The 26858-nt window shown below is 36.7% G+C and overlaps 1 protein-coding gene across 1 annotated transcript in view; it reads right to left on the minus strand.

Annotated features, from left to right (window-relative positions):
- The window catches only part of scfd2 (sec1 family domain containing 2), a 94575-nt gene that overhangs the window by 31812 nt on the left and 35905 nt on the right, over positions 1 to 26858 (minus strand). The window contains exon 5 of the mRNA XM_065257145.2: positions 1762 to 2029. Coding sequence (XP_065113217.1) covers positions 1762 to 2029 — 268 coding nt within the window. The remainder of the gene's footprint in view (positions 1 to 1761; positions 2030 to 26858) is intronic.

A 26858-nucleotide genomic window follows, 5' to 3' on the forward strand; every position in this document is an offset into this window, starting at 1 on the left:
AAGTTCATTGTGATTCATGAACCCTTATATAAGATGTAATGGTTATATTATTACTGTTAATATTATTACTATTAGTAGTACTGCATTCTCATTTAACTTTAACATTTAACTTTTCTTAAGTTCCGGGTAAAAAACAAGTTCAGTTAGTATGATCTTCTAATATTTTATAAACAGCGTTTACGCCGCTGTTACTTTAAATAAACGCATGTCAGGAATACCTTACAAGACGAGCTTCTGTAATATCTGCGCACATATTCGCAAAAAAGACGTTCATTGGGAACTCCGCACTGCCAGCTGGCTTTCAGTGCACGCGGGCACATGCCTATCAGTTCTCAATGTGGCAGTAACTTATTATTTCATAACTTCTTAATATAAAAACATGTCCTGCTCTTTATTTACTGTTTCAACATACTGCCCAGAAGCGATGCAATGTCGCGTCTGTCAGGCGTCTCGCAGCTCGTATTAAACGAAGATGTAAACGCAGCTGTATTAAGCACAATATGTATTGATTCTATTGTTTATAGAGTAAGTATAAAAACTTACTGTAATAGTTCAAATTCTTACGCTGACGTCTCGTCATTTTGAGGTCGGAGAGCACCAGGTTTTCTTCTTTTAAGATGATCATACACAGGTGTTGCGCTGCTGTGGTATGCCATTTCAGTTTTACACAGTATGTGTTTTATTTGGTCTCTGCTTAAAGTATTCCCACACTTGTATCACCCGGTCGGAGCTGAAGCCGCCTTCATTTCAAAATGTAAACAGTGCGACGCATCGACGCATTTCCGGCAAATCGACGTAATTACGTAATCGACTACGTCGACGCGTCGTTCCAGCCCTATTCCGAAGCTTCGAATATTCGATTTTATTTCTACTAGAGCTTCGAAGCTCAAAAAATGGTATTCGGAACAGCCCTACAAATTAGCTATACCATACTAATTATATATGACACAGTCTGCAAAATCCCAGCTAAAGTTATTTTTGTGATTTACTGTTTTCTACATAAATCATGCTACAAAATGAAAATAACATTCTGTGAAAATTTCTCTTGATGTCTTCAATATTTACTGAGAAAGGTCATATCAAAGATTGAAATGAAACTTTGAAACACTGACGGCGTACTCACACGGGGCGTAAGCGTTGACGCTTCCCATTCACTTTTAATGGGTGACGTCAAGCGTTGGCGAACTGAATTGTGGATCTGTCGGCGCCGCGTCAGTGCCGTTGCTCGCAGCAGAAGTTGAACATTTCTCAACTTTTCAAGCGGCAACGCGTGCGTCAGCCAATCATATCGCCTTATGCAAATAACCTAGGCAGAGCCAGCCAATTACGTTTATGGAAGACCGGAGCTTGTGTTGCGGCCACAGTGATTGGCCGTTGGCCACGCTTCAGACAAGCCTTCCGTTAAGCGTTAACGCTTACGCCCCGTGTGAATGTACCGTAATGGACATATTTAATAATAGCAGATATAACCTACAGTTTTTACCACTTTAATCTGCGCTTTTTTTAAATTGCGCTCTCACGCTTATTTGCCCCATTTAGTAAATCTGGCTCCTAATCTCATAATAAGAGACTTAAGCCTGGATTTCACAAACAAAGCCACAATGTAGCTGTACATTGGCTGTAAAAAGAATAAGCAAATATCATAACTAGGTAGCTCTGCGGTGTTCCTTGTAACTGAAATGCCATATAAAATGACCTAAAATGTTAATAATGTTTTAGTAAAGTGGCACTGCAATGAAGCCAAATTAATATTTTACTAACCTGTGATGTCTTGCAGTAGAGGACTCAATGTGGTCTGTTGGGTCATTCTGAGTGTCAGAGCTCCAATTAACTCGTTCTCCACCCTTTCCACATCTTCCTTAGCATCACCTGGACACGCTTCTTGGGCAACAGAGTACACATAGACCAGCAATACCAGAAGATCGTCCATGGTCAGCTCACTGGAGTCAGAACCAGATTTAGATTCACTGGACTTGATTAGGGGGAGAAGTTGCTTCAGAACTTCTGCCAGGTCAGAGTCTCCCAAAGCCTAAAGGACAGAGGAGAGAAATTCATCAGCATTATTAAGATTACAGCTATGACATTTATCCTGAAAAGAAGTTTCACTTCAGTGACTTTTATAATTCATCACTGTCAGAACTCTGCAGTGTTCACTCTCTTACTTTTTATTTAACACTTTTACATGTTACATGTCTTAGCAAATCAAGTCTATAGGGGGCCATTATTCATTCTGACCATGAGTTAATAGTTATTTCAGATTAGTGAGCACACTAGGAGATGAGTTCTGCAAAAATATTCAATTCTTTTTGTTAAAAATACTTTATATATTATTTGATCCTAAGCTACAAAGTAAAATCACTCTGGTTGTTTAAAGGGGAAATTTACAAGGCTTTTTTAGGATGTCAAATAAATCTTTGGTGTCCCCAGAGTACATATGTGAAGTTTTAGCTCAAAATACCCTATAGATAATTTATTATAGCATGTTAAAATTGCCACTTTGTAGGTGTGAGCAAAAATGTGCCGTTTTGGGTGTGCCCTTTAAAATGCAAATGAGTTGATCTCTGCACTAAATGGCAGTGCCGTGGTTGGGTAGAGCAGATTAAGGGGTGGTATTATCCCCTTCTGACATCACAAGGGGAGCCAAATTTCAATGACCTATTTTTTCACATGCTTGCAGAGAATGGTTTATCAAAACTAAGTTATTGGGTTGTACTTTTTCAAATTTTCTAGGTCGATAGAAGCACTGGGGAGCCAATTATAGCACCTAAACATGAAAAAAGTCTGATTTTCATCATGATATGTCCCCTTTAAGGATCAGCCTCACATTGCAACTCAACCAATGATGCGAATATAATGTAGCATTACTATGGGACTCTTTGCCAAGTAAGAGATGTTCCTGGCTCAGCATAGTTTGTTGACACTGGAACAACATTTCTGCAGAAAAACTGTTCCTCAACTTTAACCATAACTTATCACTAAAACCAGAGGGAAATGTTTTTTTTTTGAAGCACCTAACCCTGGTTCAACTTCATATTATCTGCAAATAAGTCTGATTGGTTTATTAAATGCTGTCCCAGGAACATCTATCACAAAATTCAACAGGTTGACCAATGGCGGACAACGGAAGTGGTTGGGAAACATGTTCAGGACAATCGTTATTTTGTGCAATTCAGTTTGTTAAAACTCATGCTGCATGAATCACACATTTTAACTTTAATAGATAACACAAGGAAGGATAAAGTGACTAGATGTTGCGTGTGAAGAAGCCGATATTTATCCTCAACAAAGGTGCGGTGTGCAGCAGATGACCCTGCTGTGCCAGCAGTATATAACAGACAATATCAGAAACAATTCAGCTGTAATCGCAGGAAAAAAGTGCTTGGATTACATGAGGACAGATATGGAGATCCAAAGCAATGTTTTAAAAATCTATGCCTGCTTGTGTCAGTGTGTGTTTGCTGGTGTGTATTCGAACGCTGCAAAATCTAATAACCTTGAGGATGGATTTCATTTTCAATAAAAACGTCCTGTTGAGCTCAACAGCATGATCTGCCCAAAACAAACATGGTCTCCTCCTCTAGAGAGATCTCAGCTGGCCCAGCCACAGAAACCCATATCTGAAAACTACAAAATCCTCCCTCCGAGCTGAAGAGCACAACGACAACCAAACAATACATTCCAATGCACTTATACACGGAGTCTCGGCAGTGCAAGAGTCCCACGCGTGTCATCTTTCTTTCCATGTTTGAGCAATGCACCTGAATCAGCTTATGACGTAACCATTATCAATAAATTCAAGAAGTGTGTTATTATATCAGAAAAAAACATGATTCCACATCATAACTCTAAGTTTTGGCTCAAAGTGGTCAACAGCAGAGTTTGGCTTCCAAATAACGTTGATCAATACAATGCTGTATTCCCTACAATCTCAAGTCTGTTTTCTCACGACCATAAAAACAGTTTTGGACCACAAAGATCAAATCTGGGCTAACTCAAAGATCTGGAGGAAGTTCAGCCCCAATGGGGTCATTTATATGTGGGCTACAGCATGTAATCTCCCAACAAGACAGGCCTGGATGTGAGGGACTCAATTTTTCTCCATTTAGAGATAATAAATTTTATCCATGTCTGAGAACGGAGGGAGGACATTGACTTGTTTCATGCAAGATGATCAGGTTTGAAATGGGTGACACCTGTGTTGTGGCAAATACTCAAAATTGAATTCAGGAGGGAACTGTACATTTTACTATAAAAAACCCAAATCTGTAAAAAAGTGAATGTGCCTTGTAAGCCAACTGTCAAGCTTTGAAGCTCCAGAATTACTTTACGTACAGAATTACGTATTTCCAACAAAAAACATATTGTACTACAGTTACATTAGTATGAAGCCCACATAGCCTTTAAATAGGAAAACCTCTCATATGTTTTGTAAAATGTACCCTTGCTGTAGCAATCTGTACCATCAATTTGGCAATCAGAACTTAAAAACAACCATAATTTTAAGTTTAGTAATCAGTTGCCAAGGTTTTGCAACAAAGATGTGTGAAGTGTATGCTTAACTTAGACATCTGTGTTAAAAAGTTGCTGCATTGTAAATATTATTATAAAGTTAATATGTTGATGGTAGAACATTGGGTTAGCAGGGCAAAATGTCATGGGATCGAGTCTTAAAGGGCACACCAACACCTTGAATGCAATGTAAGCTGATTTGGATGCAGTCTTTGGAGTAAGTCTGCCAAATGCATTATGTAAATATTGGTGTGAGTCATAATTTTGTCAACAGCATGTTTTAATTACAATTGATTAATTGTCATTACACCTTTTTCTCATACAAAACAAACAAAAAACTTATTGTTAACTAACACTGTTTTGAGTACATCATTACACAACATCAACATCAGATGAACTTCTGAATCAAAGCACAGATCCATGTCTGAAAACGAATCAAATGTGAGCAAAAACAAAAAGACGGTCCCTCAAAGACTTGCATGAACCAAACCACAGAAAACATTTTTATCCCCTGACATTGTGAAATTGAAACCATGCAGAACCCCTACTCCAAATATTTGTGAAACAGAACTTTTCTTCTTCACCAAGTAATAAAAAAAGAGAGATGGAGAGAGCAACAGACGCAGAAAGAAAATCTTCCAGTATAACACAAAATGAATGTTTTTATGATGTTCTCACCACTCCATGATTAAAAGACGATTGGTGATTTAATATCTGTCATATGAACAAATGAGCCATAAGCACGTGTATGTACACTGCATGCGTGTGAGATGTTTTAAAAACCTCCTCCTGAGTGTTTGGAGCCCTAATGGTCTGTATTTGTGTTCTTTAGAGCACCTGACATCTGTGTGAGGGTCACGTTCTTCTAATTGGGTTGATAAAGTGACCTGTGAGACACACACACATGCACATCTGAACACACACACACACACACACACACACACATATGAGAGAAAAAGGCAAATACTGTGTAATAAATAAACAACTGTTGACGTAGTGATCTGGGCTCTTATTTCCGAAGTAGCGTTCTGGGAATTTCCTGGCTTAGTCAGAAGAAAAGTTGGACAGACCAAGTCAATACTAATATATTTTTACTAGTAGACCACTATTTTAACTGTCTATTCCTAATATTAGATTAATAAACCATGAAGTACACAGAATTGTTTGAAATCTAAATGAGATTTGAATGAGGCTGAATAATACACTTGGCTACAAGTGTTATGCACTGAAGTTAAAGTCACAATGAAACGGAAGTAGCAAGTGTCTTATTTTCCCTGTTGTGACGAATATCCAAGTGAAAAGTTTTCTGGAATGAAAAAAGGTACAGTAGGGCTGAACTTGAATTTGTCCATCGAGAATTGATTGGAACGTTGGAAGTTGGGTCATGTTGGTATTTGCTGCAAGTTTGCAAGTTTTTAATTTTCATTTCATTGTGACTTAAAGATTCTAATTATTACTAAATGCTACATAAGATGTAAAAGTTGGTGATAGTTGTAAAAAGACAGCAGTTGCTTTTCTTATAGCGAGGCACTAAACACAAAATTTACCCATACGGTTCCTCTCTGGTGGAATGAGCCCTGAGCCTCCACCCGATCCTCCAAAAAACAACAAAGACTGCTTTTCTAATTCCAAGCTCTTTCCACCATTAAATCTTGTTTAACAATGCTAACAATACTATTAAAATACATTTAATACTATTCCCACTTGTATACATAGCTTTGTATACTGTGCTTGTTGTTGGGTCCTTGCATACTCACACTATCAAAACCAAACAGAGGTTTAATTCCTAAAGTCTGGTTAGTTTGACTAGTGTGATCGCTCCGTATAACGTCCCTGGGCATGGTTTGGTTAATCATTTGCAGAGGTGGGCTCAGGTGCGGTGCACTTGGGCGAGGGACGCATAGTGTTACGGTACATTCACATGGGGCGTAAGCGTTAACGCTTCCCATTCACTTTTAATAGGTGATGTCATTGCTTCGCCGAACTGAATTGTAGATCCGTCGATGCTGCGTTGAACATTTCTCAACTTTTCAAGCGGCAACATATGTGTCAGCAAATCTCATTATGCAAATAACCTAGACTGAGACAGCCAATTACGTTTATGGAAGACTAACATAAGTTAGATTGCGACAATCAAATAACATCATCTTCCTCTGTAGTGCAGCATGCTTTTGTGAAAATATTTGAGCAGCAATAGCGATAGATTAACTAAGCTATGTTTGTCATGTGGGAAGGCCGTGTGACCCCATCCTTATTGACTCAAAATAAAAAGCCAAACGATTGTCTCCATTATTTTGAGAGAGCCCTTTATTTCCTGTTTTCTTCCAAACAGTTGCATCCTAATAACGAAAGTGTGCTCGGATCGAAAAATATAGCGCAAGTCTACGTCTGCATATGGGGCAGTGGGGAGGAAGAACAACCAAGATGGGCACAATTCAAGTAAGCGTGCCAAGTGTGAGTACACCTTAGGACAAAATGTTAAATGCTACCTCATTTGCAAGTCGCTTTAAATAAAAGTGTCTGTAAAGTAAATGAAGATGCAAAGATGCATCAAAGGATCCAAAAAGTGAGAGCTTCAGGTAACACTAGCAGGTAACTAAGAAATAAATTGTGATGTGGTATTGTTATAAAATGTTACCCCCCTGTAATGTGTTGTAGTAGGTAGGAAACAGTCAGATGCTTGAGCATTTGGCTTGGTTTCTACAAAAAACAAAAGTATGCTTGCTAACACTAGACTAGAAAACAATTATTAAGAGGACAGACGCCGACGCTACTCGCTTGTGCTGCTATTAACTACAATTGGCTAATGGAGAACTGTCGCTACAATAACCATTATCTGTAATTACTGATAAAGTGTTACAGTGAAGCATAACTTGGCGCCACACTGTCTCCATTATGCTTCATTGTTTTTTGCTAAACTAGGTGCAGCATTATTACCTGTGCACACAAGAAAATATCATTCAATATACTGTAATAGCAAATATTCCCAGAATACCTCTGTGCAATTTTAGGTAAGAGACTAACCTGTCTTACATAACAGGCACTTATAGCACATTACGGTAAATATACTGTAAACACTTAAATTGCACAAAAATCCTAAACGAATTGACCGTGCAATTCTGCCCCACCCTTTGTCTCTCATCCAATCACGAGAGCTTGCCAGGCCACGCCTGTAATGGCTTTCTGTCTCAGACAGGAAATGAACTCCAGATGAGCCTGTAGAGGGAGCTGACCCTGCCGTGTGTGTGTGTGTGTGTATCCAGTTTGGCACTAACCAAAACCAGGTGCTTTTTTCCACACAATGGAGCCCTTCTACAGCCCTAAGGGCAGCCGAGTCTCTGGGGTAAGATAGTGGGGGACGAGGCCTTTTATGGGGGAGAATTGTTGTTGTGGGCACAGAGCTAAGGGAATGATGTTGATCTGTGTACATCTGATGCATGAAGGCTTTTATATGGAAGGGCTGTGAAAACAGAGCACCGTAAGAATACCTTTGGCTGTTAAGAGGTCACAACTCCAAAATAAAGGTCTATATGAAAGCATGATGTCAGAATGTAAGATTTTGAACCATGATGAAAGAGGTCAGGAGCAAAACTCATTCAATCTACTGCAAGAAACATAAGCTGTGTCTTATTTTAATGGCTGCGGGGTTTGGAGGTTGCACTCGTTGGATGCATGCATCATCTAGGTTCTTTCATTTTAGGAAAACATAAAATATCTTATAGTTTCATTCTTACTTTAAAATGTGACACTTGCTTTTCTGAAATAAGAAACCTTGATGAGGACACAGCCATAGAAATGAGACACAGCTATATTAAAGAATGTGTCTTTCGTCTCTCTTACTCTAACTCTTAAAAGAACACGCCGACTTTTTGGGACTTAAGCTTATTCACCGTATCCCCCAGAGTTAGATAAGTCCATACACACCCTTTTCATCTGCATGCGTCCCGTAACTTTGTCTGACGCACCCACCGCTAGCCTAGCTTAGCAAAAAGACTGGAAGTAAATGGTTCCAGCTAGCATACTGCTCCTAATAAGTGACAAAATAAAGCAAACATTTCCCTACTTATATGTTGCGATTTGTATAGTCACAGGGTGTACAAATAACAAGTTTGCGCAAGTGTTGCGCTAATCACTCCACCCAAGTAGCCGTCACTTATTGTGAGCAGTATGCTAGCTGGAGCCATTTACTTGCAGTCTTTGTGCTAAGCTAGGTTAGCGGTGGGTGTGTCAGACAATGTTACGTGCGTGTGCACGGAGATGAAAAAGGTATGTATGGACTTATCTATCTCTGGGGATACGATGAATAAGCTAAAATCCCAAAAAGTCAACGTGTTCCTTTAAAGCAACAGTTGACCAAAAAATAGTGCCTTCATGATACTTTTCTGATACTTTTGTGACCTTTTAAAAAGTGGAATCTCGGATCTTCTATAATCACATGGAAAAGAATTAGTGTAATGTTTAACATTTCTGTGTTTCAGTGTTTTAACATTAACGCACACACATACACCTTAAAAACTACCAGTGAGATTAAACACTGCAATCCATCAGGCTGAAACCAGACAGAAACCTAAGAAAAGTCTGGTAAAATGGAAAAATTGAATCATTCATCCTTTTAGAGGCCATTAAGAAACGGGGCTGAAGGATGAGTGTAAACAATCCGATGACGGTAAAACCTCATGAAAACACGCAGATCCGCTCATCTCAAACGTAATGCAGGCTCACACCATGCACTCTTAGAACGAATGTGTTAAAAACAACACATTAGTGTTGATTCTGGGACAACACACTAACTGCGTTGTCCTGGAATCCACCCATCTCTGTGTTATTTTTGAAACAACACATTTTGTGTTACTTTTAACACAACATGTGTTATACTTGAACACAAAATCAACACAAAATAACACATAATGTGTTAAAATTACACATAATGTGTTAAAAGCTTACCGCACAATGATGTGTAAAAAATTAACACATCCTTTCTAAGAGTGTGATATATCCATCACAACCCAAAAATGACAACATTACAGGTCACGACTTTCTAACTACAGTGAGTCATTACAAGTGAAGTACAAGACCGTTCTCTGTAAAAATCCTGAAAGCAACGCTGTGCGAGAAAGACAAAACAAAGGTGGTGTTGTCAGGAATTGGTACTCAAGCTCAACGTGATGGACATGTGATGGTATGCGGACTATTGTTCGATCCTGTCGCACCACCATTCAAGTCAGGAATGTGCATGCAGGGATTCTCTAATGATCTGATGTGATTTATGACCACAGGATCTGATCTTATCCTGCAGAGTGAGAGTTATATTGAGAAAATAGTATGTGACATTTGCTCTGTGGGAAAGGCATGGTTGGCGTAATGGTTTAGTAAAGCACAGACAGTCTGGGACTAGACCTCATTTCATCAATCAGGCTGTAAACTGTGTCTCTAAACCTGATCAAAGCAGATTCATTCAGTTCATTGGGTCCAGTTCTCTGTAGTTTACAGAGATGAAACCCAGTCCACACGTGCCAGTGCAACTGCAGCCCAGTGTGTCCGTGTATGTGTGCAGCAATAGATAAGCATAGCAGATTACTCATAGGGACTGTAGATAGGCAGTGCAGACCACAAACCCAAGAGTTTCCTTTACTACAGATTATAAGGAAGTCAAATACGTGAAACCGTCTATAAAGTTTCATGATGTCATTTTGAGATTAGGAGCATCAAAGTTTGATTTCAATCATGGCCTTACTCAGTTAATATTAAAGATATAAAGGTTATAAATGTTCTTTACATTATATAGGATGATTTTATGTGTAAAAAAGACTTTGGTTTACACAGAGAGGTAAACATATGTGTATACAGTGTATATAGATGCACATCAACCCAATAAAAATATATCATACATTATTCAGGAAGTTACACCGTCTGTAGTAATTAAAATTATTCATTTTAAATACTCTATAAATCATACTTGCAATCTCTCCAGAGGTGAAAAAGGTGAAGTTTACGAATGTAATCTGTTTGGGTCTGGGAACTTCTTTTGCTATTTTAAAATGTAAACACAACATTTTTCATATACATTGAAAATAGAAATGAAAGTTTACTTTTCTGTGTCTGAGGAAGTCTTGATCAGTACTGAAAATAGTGAGGAAAAGCTCACTTTCCCTTTCCAGAGTAGTAAAACACCAACATATACGCAATAAATCTATTTAATTTGTGTCTATACAGTTGCCTTGCAACAAAAAATATGGCTCAAATTGAACCGCGAACATCAAAAAAGTAAAAAGCATTATTAAAACAACTTCAAAATACATCAGTGTATCCTCACTTAGCGTTCATAGCCGTAAATGAGGAAAAAGTCTAAATAAATGTCTGGAAGAAAAAGATAACTTTAGTAGTATTTAAAGGTGACATAGAATGATTGAACGGGGTATTTATCCTTGTTCTGTGATGTGACATGTAGACAAATTTTTTTTGTTTGGGTCTGTAATGCCTTAGAAGCTTCCTAAAAACCTCTCTCAGTTAGCTCTATTAGGGTGGGGGATTTTAAACAAGTGGTTTTGCACCTATTTGGCTCCCCCTACTGGCTTGACTTGCAATCTCATTACTGATTGGCTGACTTTGCTGCCCCTCAAAAAATGTAGCCAATTATTTTAAAGTGGAGGGGCAGTTAGATGCCTGTGATGTCATAAGCATCAGTTTTGCAAATTGGGCCGTTTTCTGGCTGACATTTCTAAAAGAGGAATTTCTATGAGACTGAGATGTTTAGAACTTTTTGTATGTTTGTGAATGTGGGTAGACTACCATTATTCAACAAAGACAAGGTAAAACGGTTTTTCTTCTCTGTCCCCTTTAATATACATTGTAAATAGAAATGATAGCTCCCTTTTTCCATCAGTGTCTGTAAAAGTCTTTTTTCAATACTCAAAAAAGTAAAGAGAAGCATTTCAGGATAGTAAAACACCAATATAGTAACATACACTGAATATATTTAATTTGGGTTTGTACACTGTAAAAAATACTTTGCTGCCTTACAAAATTTTTGTTGAATCAACTCGGATTTACAAGTCATTTCAACTTACTATTATTTATCGTGACTAGAGATGAGTTGTTATAACTACAGGTGAGTTGTTATAACTTATACAATTAAGTTGACTTTTCTCAACTATATTTTATAAGTTGTGGCAACTCATCTCCGTTGACATGACTTGTAAATCTGAGTTGATTTAACAAAAAATTTAAGGCAGCAAAGTATTTTTTACAGTGTACGGTTGCTTTAAAACAAAAATGCGGGTCAAATTGACCCGTGAACATCAAAATTGTTACAATTATTTTTGCATACACTTTAAAACATATCAATGTATCCTAACTTTGCATGCATGTCAATGGCCAAAAATAAGGAAAAGTCACATCATTTCAAGCATAAAATCACAGGTTAACTGGTTTGTCTGACAGCTTAAAAATCAAAAGGGTCAAATTGGGAAGGAAGGAAAGTAGGAAGTAAGGAAGAAAAAAGCAAGCAAGCAAGAAAGCAAGCACATAAGAAAGCAAGGAAAAGCAAGAAAGCAAGCAAGGAAGAAAGAAAGTAAGAAAAAAAGATTTGTGTAATCTTAATAGACTATAATTGTTGCAGTTAAGGCAGTTAATAATGCTAGATAAAACAGGTGATGGACGTTCTCAAGAAGGTAAAGGCAGATGGTCTGGATCATGTCTGGGAAGTTTATGTAAGAACTCATCCTCATAAATCTTCTATTTTAAACACCAGACCCCCTCGGCTGTGTAAGTGTGTGTTCACTTCAAGTGCTATATATACTTGTTCACCTTGATGTACTTGCACGCAAAACTGTAATATTCAGCAGCAGGAAATGAAACATAAAATCAGATGGAAAAAAACACAAAGACTATTTTGGTTAAAATCTATTTGGATGTACTTCTAGACAAAAATGTTTTCTATACTTTAGTGAGCTTTGGTGTATATACTAGTGGGGAGCATCCTGTTCTTGACGAAGTGTTTATTGAGGTTATTTGTTTTCAATTTGAGCTAAAGGAAAAAACACAGTACAGGTAATGTTAAGATTAATTTAATTGTCTGACTTTCCTTAAAGTGACTTTGAGTTCACTCGCCTAAAGCTAAAAGTTCATTTAAAGTTTTACTTGACATTGAATAGTTCATGTGGACTGCGGTGTGGCAGACTTGGGCGACCTGCAAGATTTTTGTTTATGCAGAGGATTCAAATTCAGTCACTTATAAGGTTACATTTTGGCTTGGATGATAATTTAAAAGATAGCTGTCTGTGTAGGAAACAAACAAAGAGGTAGCTTACTAGGATCTGGAAAAGAGCCACAATCTACCTCATAAACAAACAATCTGCCAAACCTCGTTCGTTTCACATGCCCGCAGGTTGAAACGAAGGCCAGAGCATCTGATAAAGGAGGAACAGCACAGCTGTGGATCTGTCATGTTTTGTGCTGTTGGATTTGAACAAAGCAGTATGCAAAATAATCAACACGGTGAACTGTTGTTTGTATTACAGTATGCAAACACGCTCGTGCTTTCCTTTTCTCTCTGACAGCCGAACAAATAAACACACATGGATGCTCTCTTCTCTGTAATTCTATGGTTATGCAAACTGTATCATTTAGTTGCGACTAAATGATACACACACATATACACACACACAGGCCACATTCACCACAGTGTCACCGCTGCCCATAAGATGGTCACTGTGACACAATCCTGTAACCAAATCCAAACACACATGAAAAACAGGCACACATGTGCATCACTCAATTTCTGTTCAACTGTAAATATTCTCTATTAAGCTTGTGTATGAGGCAGATACATGTAAATATAAAAACCTGTAATGCACTGTTGTGGCTGTTGCAATGCAACAAATGTTCAAACATCAAAAGCTAAGTTACCGAAAAAACAAACTTCTACCCACAGCACAGAACCCAACGTTTTGCATAGATGTTTGAGTTTGTTGTATTTGGAAGTGTGTGTGTGCGCAGGTGTTTTGAGTAGTTTGTGACTTATTTCAAGTTCAGTCACAAGAAGGATCCACAAGATACGAGGAAAAGGCCTGACATACAAACCAATGAAACTGTATTATAGGGGGCCTCTTTAAAAACAACACAGTTTAGATGTTAACATATTTTTTAACAATACCACACAATATAACTACAACATATAAAACTTTGACAGTTTGTATTGACACGTACACTGAAAAAAATGAACTTTTTGGTGTAGTAATATATATTAGATTAACCCCCATAATTTCTACATAGCAATATTAACATTTATTGAGAACTAGATTTTTCTAAGTAAAATGATGATAAATACACAATTAATTAACATACAAAATGGACTGTGTGGAAATAGTAAGTCGTATTATATATTTTCTAGGGCTGTCAAAAGATTAATTGCGATTAATCACATACAAAATAAAAGTTTTTTGCATAATTTATGTGTGTGCACTGCCTGTAATTATATATATATATATATATATATATATATATATATATATATATATATATATATATATATATATATAAATACACACACAATAATGTTTGTATTTAAGAAACATTTACATGTATATTTATATTTTGACATTTTATATTATAAATAAAAATATACCTAGTAGCATTTCTTTTAAATTCATACATGTATGTGTATTTATATATACATAATATATACATACACACACATATATTATGCAAACACAAACTTTTATTTTGTATGTGATTAATCGCGATTAATCTTTTGACAGCCCTAATATTTTCTTGTATTATTTAAATGTTTTTCAAAAGTCACTGCACATAGAACTTTAACTACTTAAATATTTGTTAATAAAATGTTGTGAAGTCACCGTTCAGGTCATCAGTGTTTCCTTACATGAACTCTGTTCAGAACATTTTATTGTATCTCTCTCCACAGTGCTGACAATCCATATCAAAAAGCAGTTTTGTGTGCGTTTCTGTGGAGAATCAAGTTTATTCAGTCAGTCATGAATTTTGTGTTATTATGCCATTTATAACACTACAAGTAACTCCAAGAACTATGTTAAAGTCCATAGAACTGTGATAAAGAAAATAACAAACCGTAAACACAATCTACCATATAACAGTAAATAAGATTTATTTAATATTTTTTGGACAGCAATGCTTCAATATTTTAAAAAAGTAATAGACTTTACCTAAACGATTAAAATAAATCTAACTTATAAAATAAAAATCATTTAGTGACATTTACTTAATTATTTAACAAAGGTTTTTCATGCATTATTAAGTAGATTTTATTTGATTGTAGTGGTAAGGTGTACTTTAAAACAGCAGTACATTATTCTTAAAAAAAGTTTGTGCAAATTGTAACAAGAATTTTTTAGTAAACTTTACAAGTTCGTTTTTTAAGTGTATTAATGTAAGATATATGCAATATGGACGTCACAAGTATAACCAAATCTATACAGAAACTATAGTTTAAACGTGTCTAAGCCTCTCCCTCCCTTAAAAATACACATAATAATTAATGACAGATTGGGACACTAAACACACCTAACAAAACATTACCCACAGACTCTGATGTGAAGGGTTAAACCCAGTTTGAAAGTTTTGGAGTAGTGTGTGTGTGCGCGCGTGCATGTCCACTAATCTAAATTTTTCTGTACAAAACCTCCCTTTAGGGAAGTCCTTTTTTTAAAGTTGTAAAATGCAGTGCAGTAAGGTTTTCTTTTAGGGTTCAGTTATATTATTTGTAGTAAAAAAGTGTATGGAATGTCCCTATGCAGATTAGTTAAGTAATTGTGTCTGTGTGTGTGTGTGAGCTTGTCTGTCTGTGTGAGCTTGTGTGTGTGTGTGTGTGTGTGTGTGTGTGTGTGTGTGGGTGTGTGTGTTCACGCGCAAAAAACAACAAGAGTTTCAAAATAAGAGTTTTGTGCTCAGTGTGTTTATATCCGTAGTGTGTTCAAACCAATGCTTCATTCTTCTTCAGCCACAGCTCATTATACAAGACCAGATTACAAGAAAAACAAACAGAAGAAAAATATCTAAAGAAATTATGAACATGTTTACAGACAAAAAGTTGTTCTTTTCTGAATGAAATGACTATGGAGACACTAATGCTTACGACCTGTAGGTGGCAACGGCATACCACATATAGTTATAGTTCATTTGAGGGGGGCAGTGAAGCTGTGTTTGTTAGTCAGTAAAGCACTCAGTGCTGAGAATTACACTTTAAAATATGTGTCCGTTTATGTATTTGTGTATCGTGCCCTGACGCACAAAAATGTCCAAACATTTACAATCATTCGAGTCAGGTACTGTATACACAGGAAACATCTCTAACTACACACACATGAGGATGCTTTTACAGTGATGAATCTAATATACAACTGAGTCAACACATTAAATACAGTTTATTCAGTATAACATAATTCTGACTTCCTGCAAAAAGTGTTTCTCTAGGGCAAGAAGGTAACAAGCACCTTTATGATTAAAGTATTACTCAAGAAAAGTAAAGGAGGGCTCGGTGATCAGAGCGATGTCTCAGGGGGAAACATCCTCCTGATGTAGGGGTGTGCGGGAATTTGGTAAGCTGTTCCCGGCAGCCGCAGCTGCCTTGTGACTCATTACAAGTCACTGTATTTGATGTTTTACAAACACATAATATTTAATACTGTTAAAACAACACTGTACAGCTCAGTCTAACCGAGGAGCTACAGTAGGGGAGTCTTAAAAGGACAAACAAAGGGTATATATCGGTCAGCCACACACACACGGATGCATACTGTAAACAAAAAAAATATATTTTTTTGAAATGCTGTATATCACATGGCACAGCAAGCTAAACAAGTACAGACATCTTCTGTTATCATTTAATGCAAGAAGCCAAAATCAGAAGCCAAAATCAGCATGTCGTGGTTAATCAGACTGTCTGTCTTCATTTTCATTGCTTTCATATCATCTCCCACACATTTTTTTTTAAGAAAGAGATTCCCAGCAACATGCTAAATTTGGTAAGAGAAGTGCAAGACTGTATACAGCTTTGCAATATTTCTGGAAGCCTTATTTTTGCATTTATATTTGCTTTTATTACTTCAAATAAATGTACTGTATAAATTGGGTACAAATATGGAAAAACTCAATGGCTGGGATACAAAATCAAAGGTGTAGCGGAGGATTTTCTCGAATTTTAGAAAAGAACCGCCGGCTCCACTTTTTTAAAAAATGCAATTGCGCAACACTCCTGATTGACAACTAGGAGGACCAATAGTCTTGATGATCCACCCGGAAAAAGAAAATCCTCCGCAATACCTTTAACATAGAAGTTTGGTGGATATTAAAGGTTATGGAACAGCCTGGCGAAGAAACCTTTGCGAACATTTATTTTTAAGAGTGTAAAACTACTTCAATATCTGCCGATCCAACATTTAAAGGGACACTCCACTTTTTTTTTCGTTTTGGAATCCATTCAGCTGATCTCCAGGTCTGGCAGACAAATCTGTATTAATTTCTTTGTTTTGATGAACACAACAGAAGATATTTCGAGGAATGTTTGTAACCAAAATGATCACGAGCCCCATTCACTTCCATAGTAGGATAAAAGAATATGGAAGTGAATGGGGCTCATGAACAGTTTGTTTACATTCTTAGAACAAATGTGTTAAAAACAACACATTACTGTTGATTCTGGGACAACACACTAAATGCGTTGTCCTACAATCCACAAATCTCTGTGTTATTATTGAAACAACACGTTTTATGTTACTTTTACCACAACTTGTGTTATATTTTAAGCAAAATCAACACAAAATGACACATAATGTGTTAAAAGCTTAACGCACAAATATGTGTAAAAAATGAACACATCCTTTCTAAGAGTGTACAAACATTCCTCAAAATATCTTCCTTCACGTTCATCAGAAGAAAGAAACTTATTAAAACATGAGAGTGAATAAATGATGACAGAATTTTTTTTTTTGGTGAATTATCCCTTTAAAGGGAACATATCCTCCCAAAATTTGTAAATATAAATTTGGTGACATCAATTGGTAAAGCATTGTGTTATCAATATAAATGTTGTAGGTTTAATTCGAGGGAACACAAACGATTATATTTCTGCCAAATAGAGGACGATAAATCTATCAAACCATGTGAGTCTGATATCAGAGTGGGTGAGATGTTTTCTAAGCCTGATAAAGGTCACAAACTCTATGCAGATATGAAGATGTTTTCTGCACACTCTCCAGCTGTTCAATGTGCACAATCAGCAGAGAAGTTAGATTGACATGTGGAGCTGCGCTAAGCTCAGCGTGAGAATCTAGCGTGCCATGGAAGATGACTCGGAGAAACCAAGCCTTTCCGCTAAGATGAAAACAATGCTCATGCAGACATGCTGTAAGAATCATTCGGTTACATTTACAGCGTCTGATCAAATACAGACTCCCCTATAATTAAAAAAAGTTGCCCAGGTAAGCTGGAGATGCTTCTGGCAGACTTCTGAATGATATTCTTGACTGAGTGATATTTATTGGATCAGAGAGTACAGATCGGGAAAGCAGGACAATGCAGAACTTGCCATACGCACAAAACCAACATTCCCACAAGATGGAAAACAGCAGATCAGCGAAAAACAACACCTTTTAAACAGCAGCAGAAAAATACAACATTTACGATGAGTGTTAGTATTATTTCTAATCAAATCTCTCATTTTGTATTACTTTTACATGATCTTATACTGTAACCTCATTCAAATCCTTGTTCTTTACAAAAACAATAATTTAGACATCACTGGAACACTGGCCAACATATTCCTGTAACTCCCATCATTTCTAAAAGTTCCACTATGATGAAATCTTTGTAGTAGTTTACGATCACAATAGTTTACGACTGCATAGAAAAAGATCACTAAAATCCACGTTAAATCAAAGTTGAACAGCCATACTGCTCAGTGCTCAACATACTATAATAAATAAACCAATAGTTTTTGTCTAAAGACCTATTCTTTGTCCCAATATTTACTTAGATACTTATTGTCACTATTGGTTTAGTCTGTATTCATTATTATATATTGTTCCCTAATGTATTATAGTCATTCTGTATAGTCAGCCTAGCATGGTGTTCAGATAGTTATGTAAAAAGTTTGTATGTGCGCATTTTATACGGAGTATTTGGCAATGGAGATCAATGACGTCAGATCGTGAAGCACAACACATACTGTAATATCTTGTCTGTCCCACACCCTGATAAACTGATAAAACACACAACAGACTAAAAGAGAAAACAGACAGATAAAGTTACCAGAAGAAAAATACAGTTACGAAAGCAGCAAAAGGGAATGTGACAAAGTTAAAGTTAACCGGTGAACTGCATGCATTCAACACGCACACTGTAACAATTACAAACACTCATTATCACAGCAGTGTAAATTACAAGAACAAACTCATAGATTGAATAAAAGAGTGTGAGTAAGTCTGTCTCCTTAAATGCCCACACACATCATTTCAACACACTTACGAGAAGAGTCAAGACATTAGTCGCTCGTAAGAATTTACAAGGATGAGAACAAGTCGCATTAAACAAAGAGAGGCGAAGGATGAGACTGCATCGTCTAAACGCTGAAAGATTTGGAAAGCACTGCAGACTCTTTATTCTCTGTAGAAAAAAAAGAATAAAAAAAGAATGTGTGAACGTGAAAGAACATACAGCATTTTGAACAAATAAAACAATACATGGACAAATAAAAATAAAACTGACAAATGAATGATTGAACAAAGCGGACAGATATTCATATGAGGGTAGAAATGAATGAATTGACTGAAGATAAAATAGAAAGCTATGAGGTGGAGAGGCTAATAAAAGATAAAGCTAATAAAAAATGCAAGAAAGAAACAGGGTTCCCACACCTTAGTTAACTTCAAATTCAAGGACCTTTCAAGCACTTTCCAGGTCCAATACCCTCAAATTCAAGAACTAAATGTGGGGACACATTTCGAATGAGAGCATCATGTAACCTTTTAAAATACATTGTTACAGTTCCCTTTTGAGGGAACTTACGCTGCGTCACTGCAGTGACACTTTGGGGACGCCTCCAGGGGTAAGTGCGTCTGAATGTGTATATCAAATTCAACCAATGGTGAGGCTTAACGACAAAGACAGGGTGACGCAGGAGCCAGGAAGTATATCACTATCTGAAATATTGCCAAAGACGGCGTTACAGGGAGGCAGGAAGTATGGCAAGGGAGACGCAGCGCTTCGTTCCCTTCTCAGGGAACAACTGTTTTATACTAAACCCGAGACGTTTTCACGTGTACACAACCATGCAAAAAAGCATTTTGGTATGAATCAACATTCGCATGTAAAGCGAACAGTTTAGCACGTGTGCTTAAAAAAAGTCTAGAATTTTTATAATTATCCTACACTACACAGGGAATAATATGGATTTTTTTTCAGAAAACTTCTTGCATAAAATAGATTTAAGCACTTTCAATGACCTGTATCTATGTATGTATATTTTCAAAAACTTCCCAGGGCCTTGAATTTTTCCCCCAGATTCATAAACTTTCAAGGATTTCAGGGACCCGTGGGAACCCTGAAGAAAGAAAGAAAGAAAGAAAGAAAGAAAGAAAGAAAGAAAGAAAGAAAGAAAGAAAGAAAGAAAGAAAGAAAGAAAGAAAGAAAGAAAGAAAGAAAGAAAGAAAGAAAGAAAGAAAGAAAGAAAGAAAGAAAGAAAGAAAGAAAGAAAGAAAGAAAGAAAGAAAGAAAGAAAGAAAGAAAGAAAGAAAGAAAGAAAGAAGGAAAGAATAAAAAAGATGGAAAACAATAGCCTCACTTCTATTATTAAAAAATGATGCTAAGGTATTGGACTGACCAAGATATAAACCGCTTTATTTTCCGTAAATTTCACTACACGTCTGACAACATGTATATAGTTCTCACTTTATGTATATATAGATCCATGTGCATTCTACCATCAAAATATTTGATCCTTTTTTAATTTTCCCCTTTTTTTCTCTATTTTTCTCTCTATTTTATTGTATTTCGTATTATATACTATGCATTATGTATCATTATCAGTTCCAGTATTTACTCTGGACTAAGTTTATAAAACTGTTATTGTAAATGCTGGTACTCCTGTTTACAACAACAAAAAACAAATAAATCATTGATGAAAAAAGAAAGAAAACAAGACAGACACAACAAAAACATTAAGAAAAAAAAAACAAGAGAGAGAGGGAGACAGACAGAATAAAAAAAATACACTGAGAAAGATAGAAAACGAGCCAGAAAACAAGACAAATGGTCAGACAGAAATAATTGATAAAGATAATAAGAAAAGAAAGAAAAAAGACAGGCATGAAGATATAAATAATTTAAAAAGACATTTAGAAAACAAGACAGAAAACAAAACAAACAGACAGACAGACAGACAGAAAGAAGGAAAGTAGGTTGCATGTGAAGATTGTCTATTGGCCCTGTCGCCCCCTCTCCTCAAACAGCTTCATAATTAGCGGTTGCATGTTGGCCTCGTTTAGGTTAGTTTCATTCCTTTAATTTCCCCCTCTTTTCCATGGAAAACAACAGCACATGCAAACACACATGGCACTACTCATTACTTATACTCCTAAAGAACAAGACAAAGTGAGAGAGCGACAGAGAGCGAGGGGGAATAATGTGGGAAAGAAGGAGAACAATAAGTTTCCCCTTGCCTCATTTGTGGGAAATTCTAAATGAATATCTAAGTTTATATTCTTCTCTTTGAATTACTCCCTAACACCATCTCACCTTATCAGCCCTTCATGAGGATCATGAAGAATGCTGGCTGCATCAGACATTAAAACCGCAAAAAAGACTCCGAATCATGTTTGGCTGTGAAGCCCGACCACACAAATGGAAAGCTAATTGATGTTGTAATGTAAACCATGCAGCATATCGAACCTGTAATGCAGAGCCTATCCTAAAAAAATCCATGTTTTTCACTACAAAGTGACACGCAGACCACTGGATGCTGCTGTTTGGATCTTTGTCAGCTGAGTGAAGGACTGGGAGACAGACACCACACACTTAAACCACACAGGAAGAGCAAGAGTGTCTCTAATTATGGAGGTCAATTAGATAAAAGATAAGTGGGAAGGAGGAAGAGGGTGAGATAAAGATGCAGCATGAGAGCGATGGAGGGATGAGATTAGAGGATAAGAAATACCTTCAGACCAAATGTCTGAATAAAGAGGAAAGGAGTAAATTATTCACATTTTTGGCATATTTACATTTAGATGTATTTAGTTGGGAGAGGTTTATTCAAAATAACTTTATGGGAATTACAAAGTAAACATTATATCTGTTTGAGTGTTCCCTATGGATTAAATATTAATTATGTGCTTCTAATTAAATGCTCTCAAAAGGTAAAGTTTGCATCCATTAAAGTATAGTAAAAATTATTCAGACAGTAAAAAGACCGAATATGAAAAAATGACTGCTAGCTTTTGGGCCGGGCACATCAGGCAAACATGACATTTGATGGCCCAAACTTCACTCCTCAATAACAAAAGCAATGTTTTGTTGAGGGATGCTGCACAGGGCAATAGCAGAGCACAATAGCAGTGAAGCAGGAACATTTAAACACTTCCAGACACATCGGCACACAGCCTGAGGCGTTTCCACCTCCTCTATGTTTGCTTGTCAATCACGGTTTCTATGTGGGTGTGGGTGGAGTCTGAGATGAGTAGGAGGGGCCGTTGAGCGCCGGTTGCCAAAAGAAAATTATTTAGCAGATGACTTTGATTTGCTCTCAACTCTATGTAAGTGCAGCTCAAATTTGTGTGTAAACATAGACCAAACGAAAGAGAAATGATATGAAGCGGCGTGCGTTTCCCGGCACTTGTGTTTCTCCGCAGTAACCGTGAGAGTCGCGCCAAGCTTAAAACCAGACGCGATGAATGTTAATCACAGTTTACAATCACTGGAACAGAAACAGACAAGCATGCTTAAAGAAACTGTTGAAAACCCTGTCATCATTTACTCACCCTCATGCAAATGTTCATGCTACTTTGTGTTTGTGTAGCTAAATTGGTAGAGTAGTGCGTTAGCAATGCAAAAGTCATGGGTTCAATTCTCATGGAATAAACATACTGATTAAAATGTATAGACTGAATGCACTGTAAGTTGTTTTGGATAAAAGCACAAAATAAATGCAAAAACATTTTTTTATATATACTGGGTAATGTAATATTTGGTGACCACAGATCATCAAGCTCCAAAACAAACAATTACATGTCATTAAATTAACCAATAAAACCTGTTTTGTCCCATTTCATACTATACTATAACTATCTATAAGACAATTTTGTAGAAAACAGACCGAAGAAATAATTTTTTCCAAAAAAAAAAAAAAAAGACTCCACACTTCTGAAATCATAATATGCGTTTGAAGTTGAATACTTTCATGATGCTTCACAGTGCTTGCAGTCCCCTAAAAACTAATCAGGGTTATATCATCACACAATCGCTGCAAAGCCAATCAGCCAATCAGAGTGCAGAAGGAACTGCAAGAAAGAACTGATGAGCACATTACGAGGATGCTCTGGGTTTTGGTTAAGCTACGTGATGAGAAAATGAATCTAGGTCTCATTGACCACAACTGACCCTGGACAACCTAATACATTGACACAAGCCTTTAATATCTCGGTCTCCCGCATACACACTGCCTGAGGCTTGTGGATTACTAGTAGAAGATGGAGGCGGGACAAAGAAGGCCTGTGTTTGAAGGTGATATATTGTAAAAGGTGGATGTAGTATCTGAATCTGGGAATAATTAAAAATGTGTGGTTACACCAAACTAACAAAAACTGAGGGGTTTTGAACTAAAAAATGTAAGCTTTCATTTTTAGCTGGGTTTCCATCATCCTGATTTTATGCGCATTTTGAAGTATCACATAAGAAACGAGTGATAGAAACACCAAATTTCAAATAAAAATCCCTTAATTCGCAAAAAAGATCTTACTGTGCATTCACACCGCCACTGGCGAGAGCGTCAAAAAAAAAGTTTACTGTTGGTTACTAGGTTACCAATACCACCGTCATTCATTCAACTTGATGGAAAAGCACCTATTTTGCATATCTTTGTTTTTTCTTTTTTTTGCGAATTTTAAAAAGATTTGCTTCACGTTTAGATGGAAACCCAGCCATTGTCTCTGTTTAAACTATGAAAATATGAATACCGGTAGGTTAAAACGATGATGTCACATGCATACGTATGGCACAATGTCTGAACACACTGAGTGCGTTTACATGCACAGTCTTACGCCGATTATGCTTAATAAACTGATAACACGTGGGGTCATGTAAACGCGTAAAACTGTTTTCTTTAATCGGGGAAAACTCATAAACGGCGTAAGCAAAAAACGATCGGCACAGGTAGTTTTTTGTAGTGATGCACCGATGTATCGGCCGCCGATATTTATCGGCCGATTTTTGATGAATTTGAAACCATCGGCATATCGGCAATAGCACAAGAAAAACAATCGGTATCGGCCTATTAATTAACTGCATAAAGAAATCCATTATATTTAAAAAAACGAGTTAATGTTGTTAATAAAATAAATGCTGAACAGCAAAAACCACCTTTGAAGGTTGTCATGCTGTCTTCTTATATTTGTTTTAGCTTAATTTGTGTCTCTCTTATTATGTTGGTCAGTTGAATGTTAATTAGATCAAATCCATGTTCAGTAAAAATAATTTGATGCAGAAATAAACTAGCAAATAGACCAACTGTATAGTATTGGTACAAGTGTTAAATATCGGTATCGGCATCGGTATCGGCCAGAAGTTGTCTGTTTAAATCGGTATCGGTATCGGCCCAAAAAAATCCTATCGGTGCATCCCTAGTTTTTTGCTCATTACGCCGATTTCGCGTGGCATGTAAACACCTTAACCTGCTTTCTCACGGTTTTGTCCATGTGCACATGTCTCCGGGTATGAAAGATAAACGTCACACGCGGAAGTAAGCTCAAAGTAACGCATAAAAGTCTCCGCTCGACAAAAGCAGTTGGCAGAGAAACTGTGAAAATAGAAGCTCATGTTACATTTACAGGTTCTGCAGACCCGAGAAGAGATACAACAGTACAGCTTAATACAGATATGCCGTTGACTTTTTGAACGACTATTGTGTACTATAGGTGGTGACGTCACTGCCTGCGAGAAAACTGATAATTCTTCAAGTCCCATGTAAACGCAGTTGTCTGCATAGCTGGCTTATTGATTTGCATGTAAACGCATGAAAACAGTTTTCTGTAATAAGCAGATTTTTGATACTTATCCGCTTATTCTGTGCATGCAAACGTACTCACTGTGTGACTTTGTCAACTACTGCCTAGCATGCAAAATACAGAATTTTTTGTCATTTTTGCAAATTTGTGTGAATGGAGATCACTCTGAAAATGTTTTAGTACAAAGTGGAAAAGGTTTTAGTACATCATTGTCGTGTAAACTGCCCCTTTATGGAAAACCAAGATTCTTTGGCAAAATCATTATATATATTATATATATATATAAAAGAAATGAACCACTCCGTTAACTCCAAACTGTAACTATAACTTTATAACTATATGTTAACTATATAAGGCCCTGTCTTTCTGCAGACTAGCTCTGTGTGAAAGCACGGCATTGTGGGGGATTTCCGAGATTTTCCAACGGTTGTCCGACTGGAGCCCTGGATTAAGCTCTCTTCGGTCCGACGCACACACTGAAGTGAAAAGACACAGACCACCTTGACATATGCAGACACACAGACGTTGTGGTGGTATAGATTGACAAGCCGTTGAATAAAGTCCCACACACTCTTATGCGGGTGTCAATGACTCTGTCTGCGAGACCAAAACACTGACCTGATTCACCCGAGCACCTTTTCACACCTCAAGCAGAACTGTGTATCCATATATGCACACAAACATATGACTAAACCTCATGCTAAACTTTGCCCTATTTAATTAAAACACAACTAATGCATTCTGTGAGGCTAATATATTACTGTCTTTACTGTATTTCCCAGGGCTGGGAGTGACATAAAAACCTAGCAAACTATGTTTATATTATAATGCATTAACATAGATGTCATGTTTCGTTATAAATTGTATTAATTGGTGTTAAGGTAAATACTGGATACTACAATATACTGCATTATACATTTGGCTCAAATTATTTATAATTTATTTTTTAATAAATGACAACATTTTACTGGGCATATAGTTCAAAAGCTATTGTGTATTGTAGATTGGGTTTTAGTTTCTAATGGACTAAAGCAAAGCTCTTTCTGGCTGTATTAGTTTTTGAGAAGTCATTGTGATCTGGTTTTGAATGGATACCCATGTGAGATGAGTTTCATTTTAAATCAATGAGCCGTAAGCAAGAGACAGACCTGTCAGCACTTTCACTGCAGATACCGTACACACAGCAGACAGCACCCTGACAGCCAATGAGAAACACTGACAGACTAGTATGTCAGACAGGCCAACGAACTGGGAAATATTTTTATTTGATGTATTCCCTTTGAATCAATGTAACTGATGTACTTATTGTTTTATGTCATTTATGCTTTTTTCAGAGTTCCAGTATTTTGCCTTTTTGAGATTCAATTAAATTTTGTTCATAACAGTTTTCCCAATGTGCTTTCCAGAAAATATTTTTAGAAATGAGAAATGTTAGTACAGATTTTGGAGCGAAAATGTACTCTGTTAGGTGGGCCAGTTTGTTTCTGTCTCCACAGCATGAACAGTGTCAAGACTAGTCATAGCTTAAATAAAATTTGTGCAATTTACATGACAGAGCAATGCATTAGGATATTATTTTTATACTTTACATTACAAACTTGATCCTGGGATTGTTCCCATAAAGAGGACCTAGTTACATTTACAGAATGCATCCTAATTGAACAAAAACCATGAGCAATGCCATAAGCATTAAGGGACACGTGTCATTCAAGTTTTCAATCAGCTTTTTGACAGGGGAGTTTTTAATGCAGATCAACATTTATGCCGAAAATGTCTGTAAACTGGAATGAAGGAGAGATCAGGGAGCTCGTCCCTTGCGCCTTAAACTGAGATTGGCAGCATAATGGAACAGCACATTATGTACAAGTTTATGATCTTGTCATAAAAATGCACCCGGGTGGTTTCTCGAGATAGAAATTGTGGTTAATAACCAAAATGCTTGTTTTTAAGAACCTATGATTTCGGAAAATCATTGGCAGTGTGAATGAACAGAATTGAACGAAATCCCAGACTAATTTTCCATGTATTTTCCATAAACTGTGTTTGAAAGGGCTTAGGATACTAATTTAACATTTGCATATATAGTAACATAAAGCAAAT

Source organism: Paramisgurnus dabryanus, chromosome 12 (genome assembly GCF_030506205.2).
Source record: "Paramisgurnus dabryanus chromosome 12, PD_genome_1.1, whole genome shotgun sequence".
NCBI classification, from domain to species: domain Eukaryota; kingdom Metazoa; phylum Chordata; class Actinopteri; order Cypriniformes; family Cobitidae; genus Paramisgurnus; species Paramisgurnus dabryanus.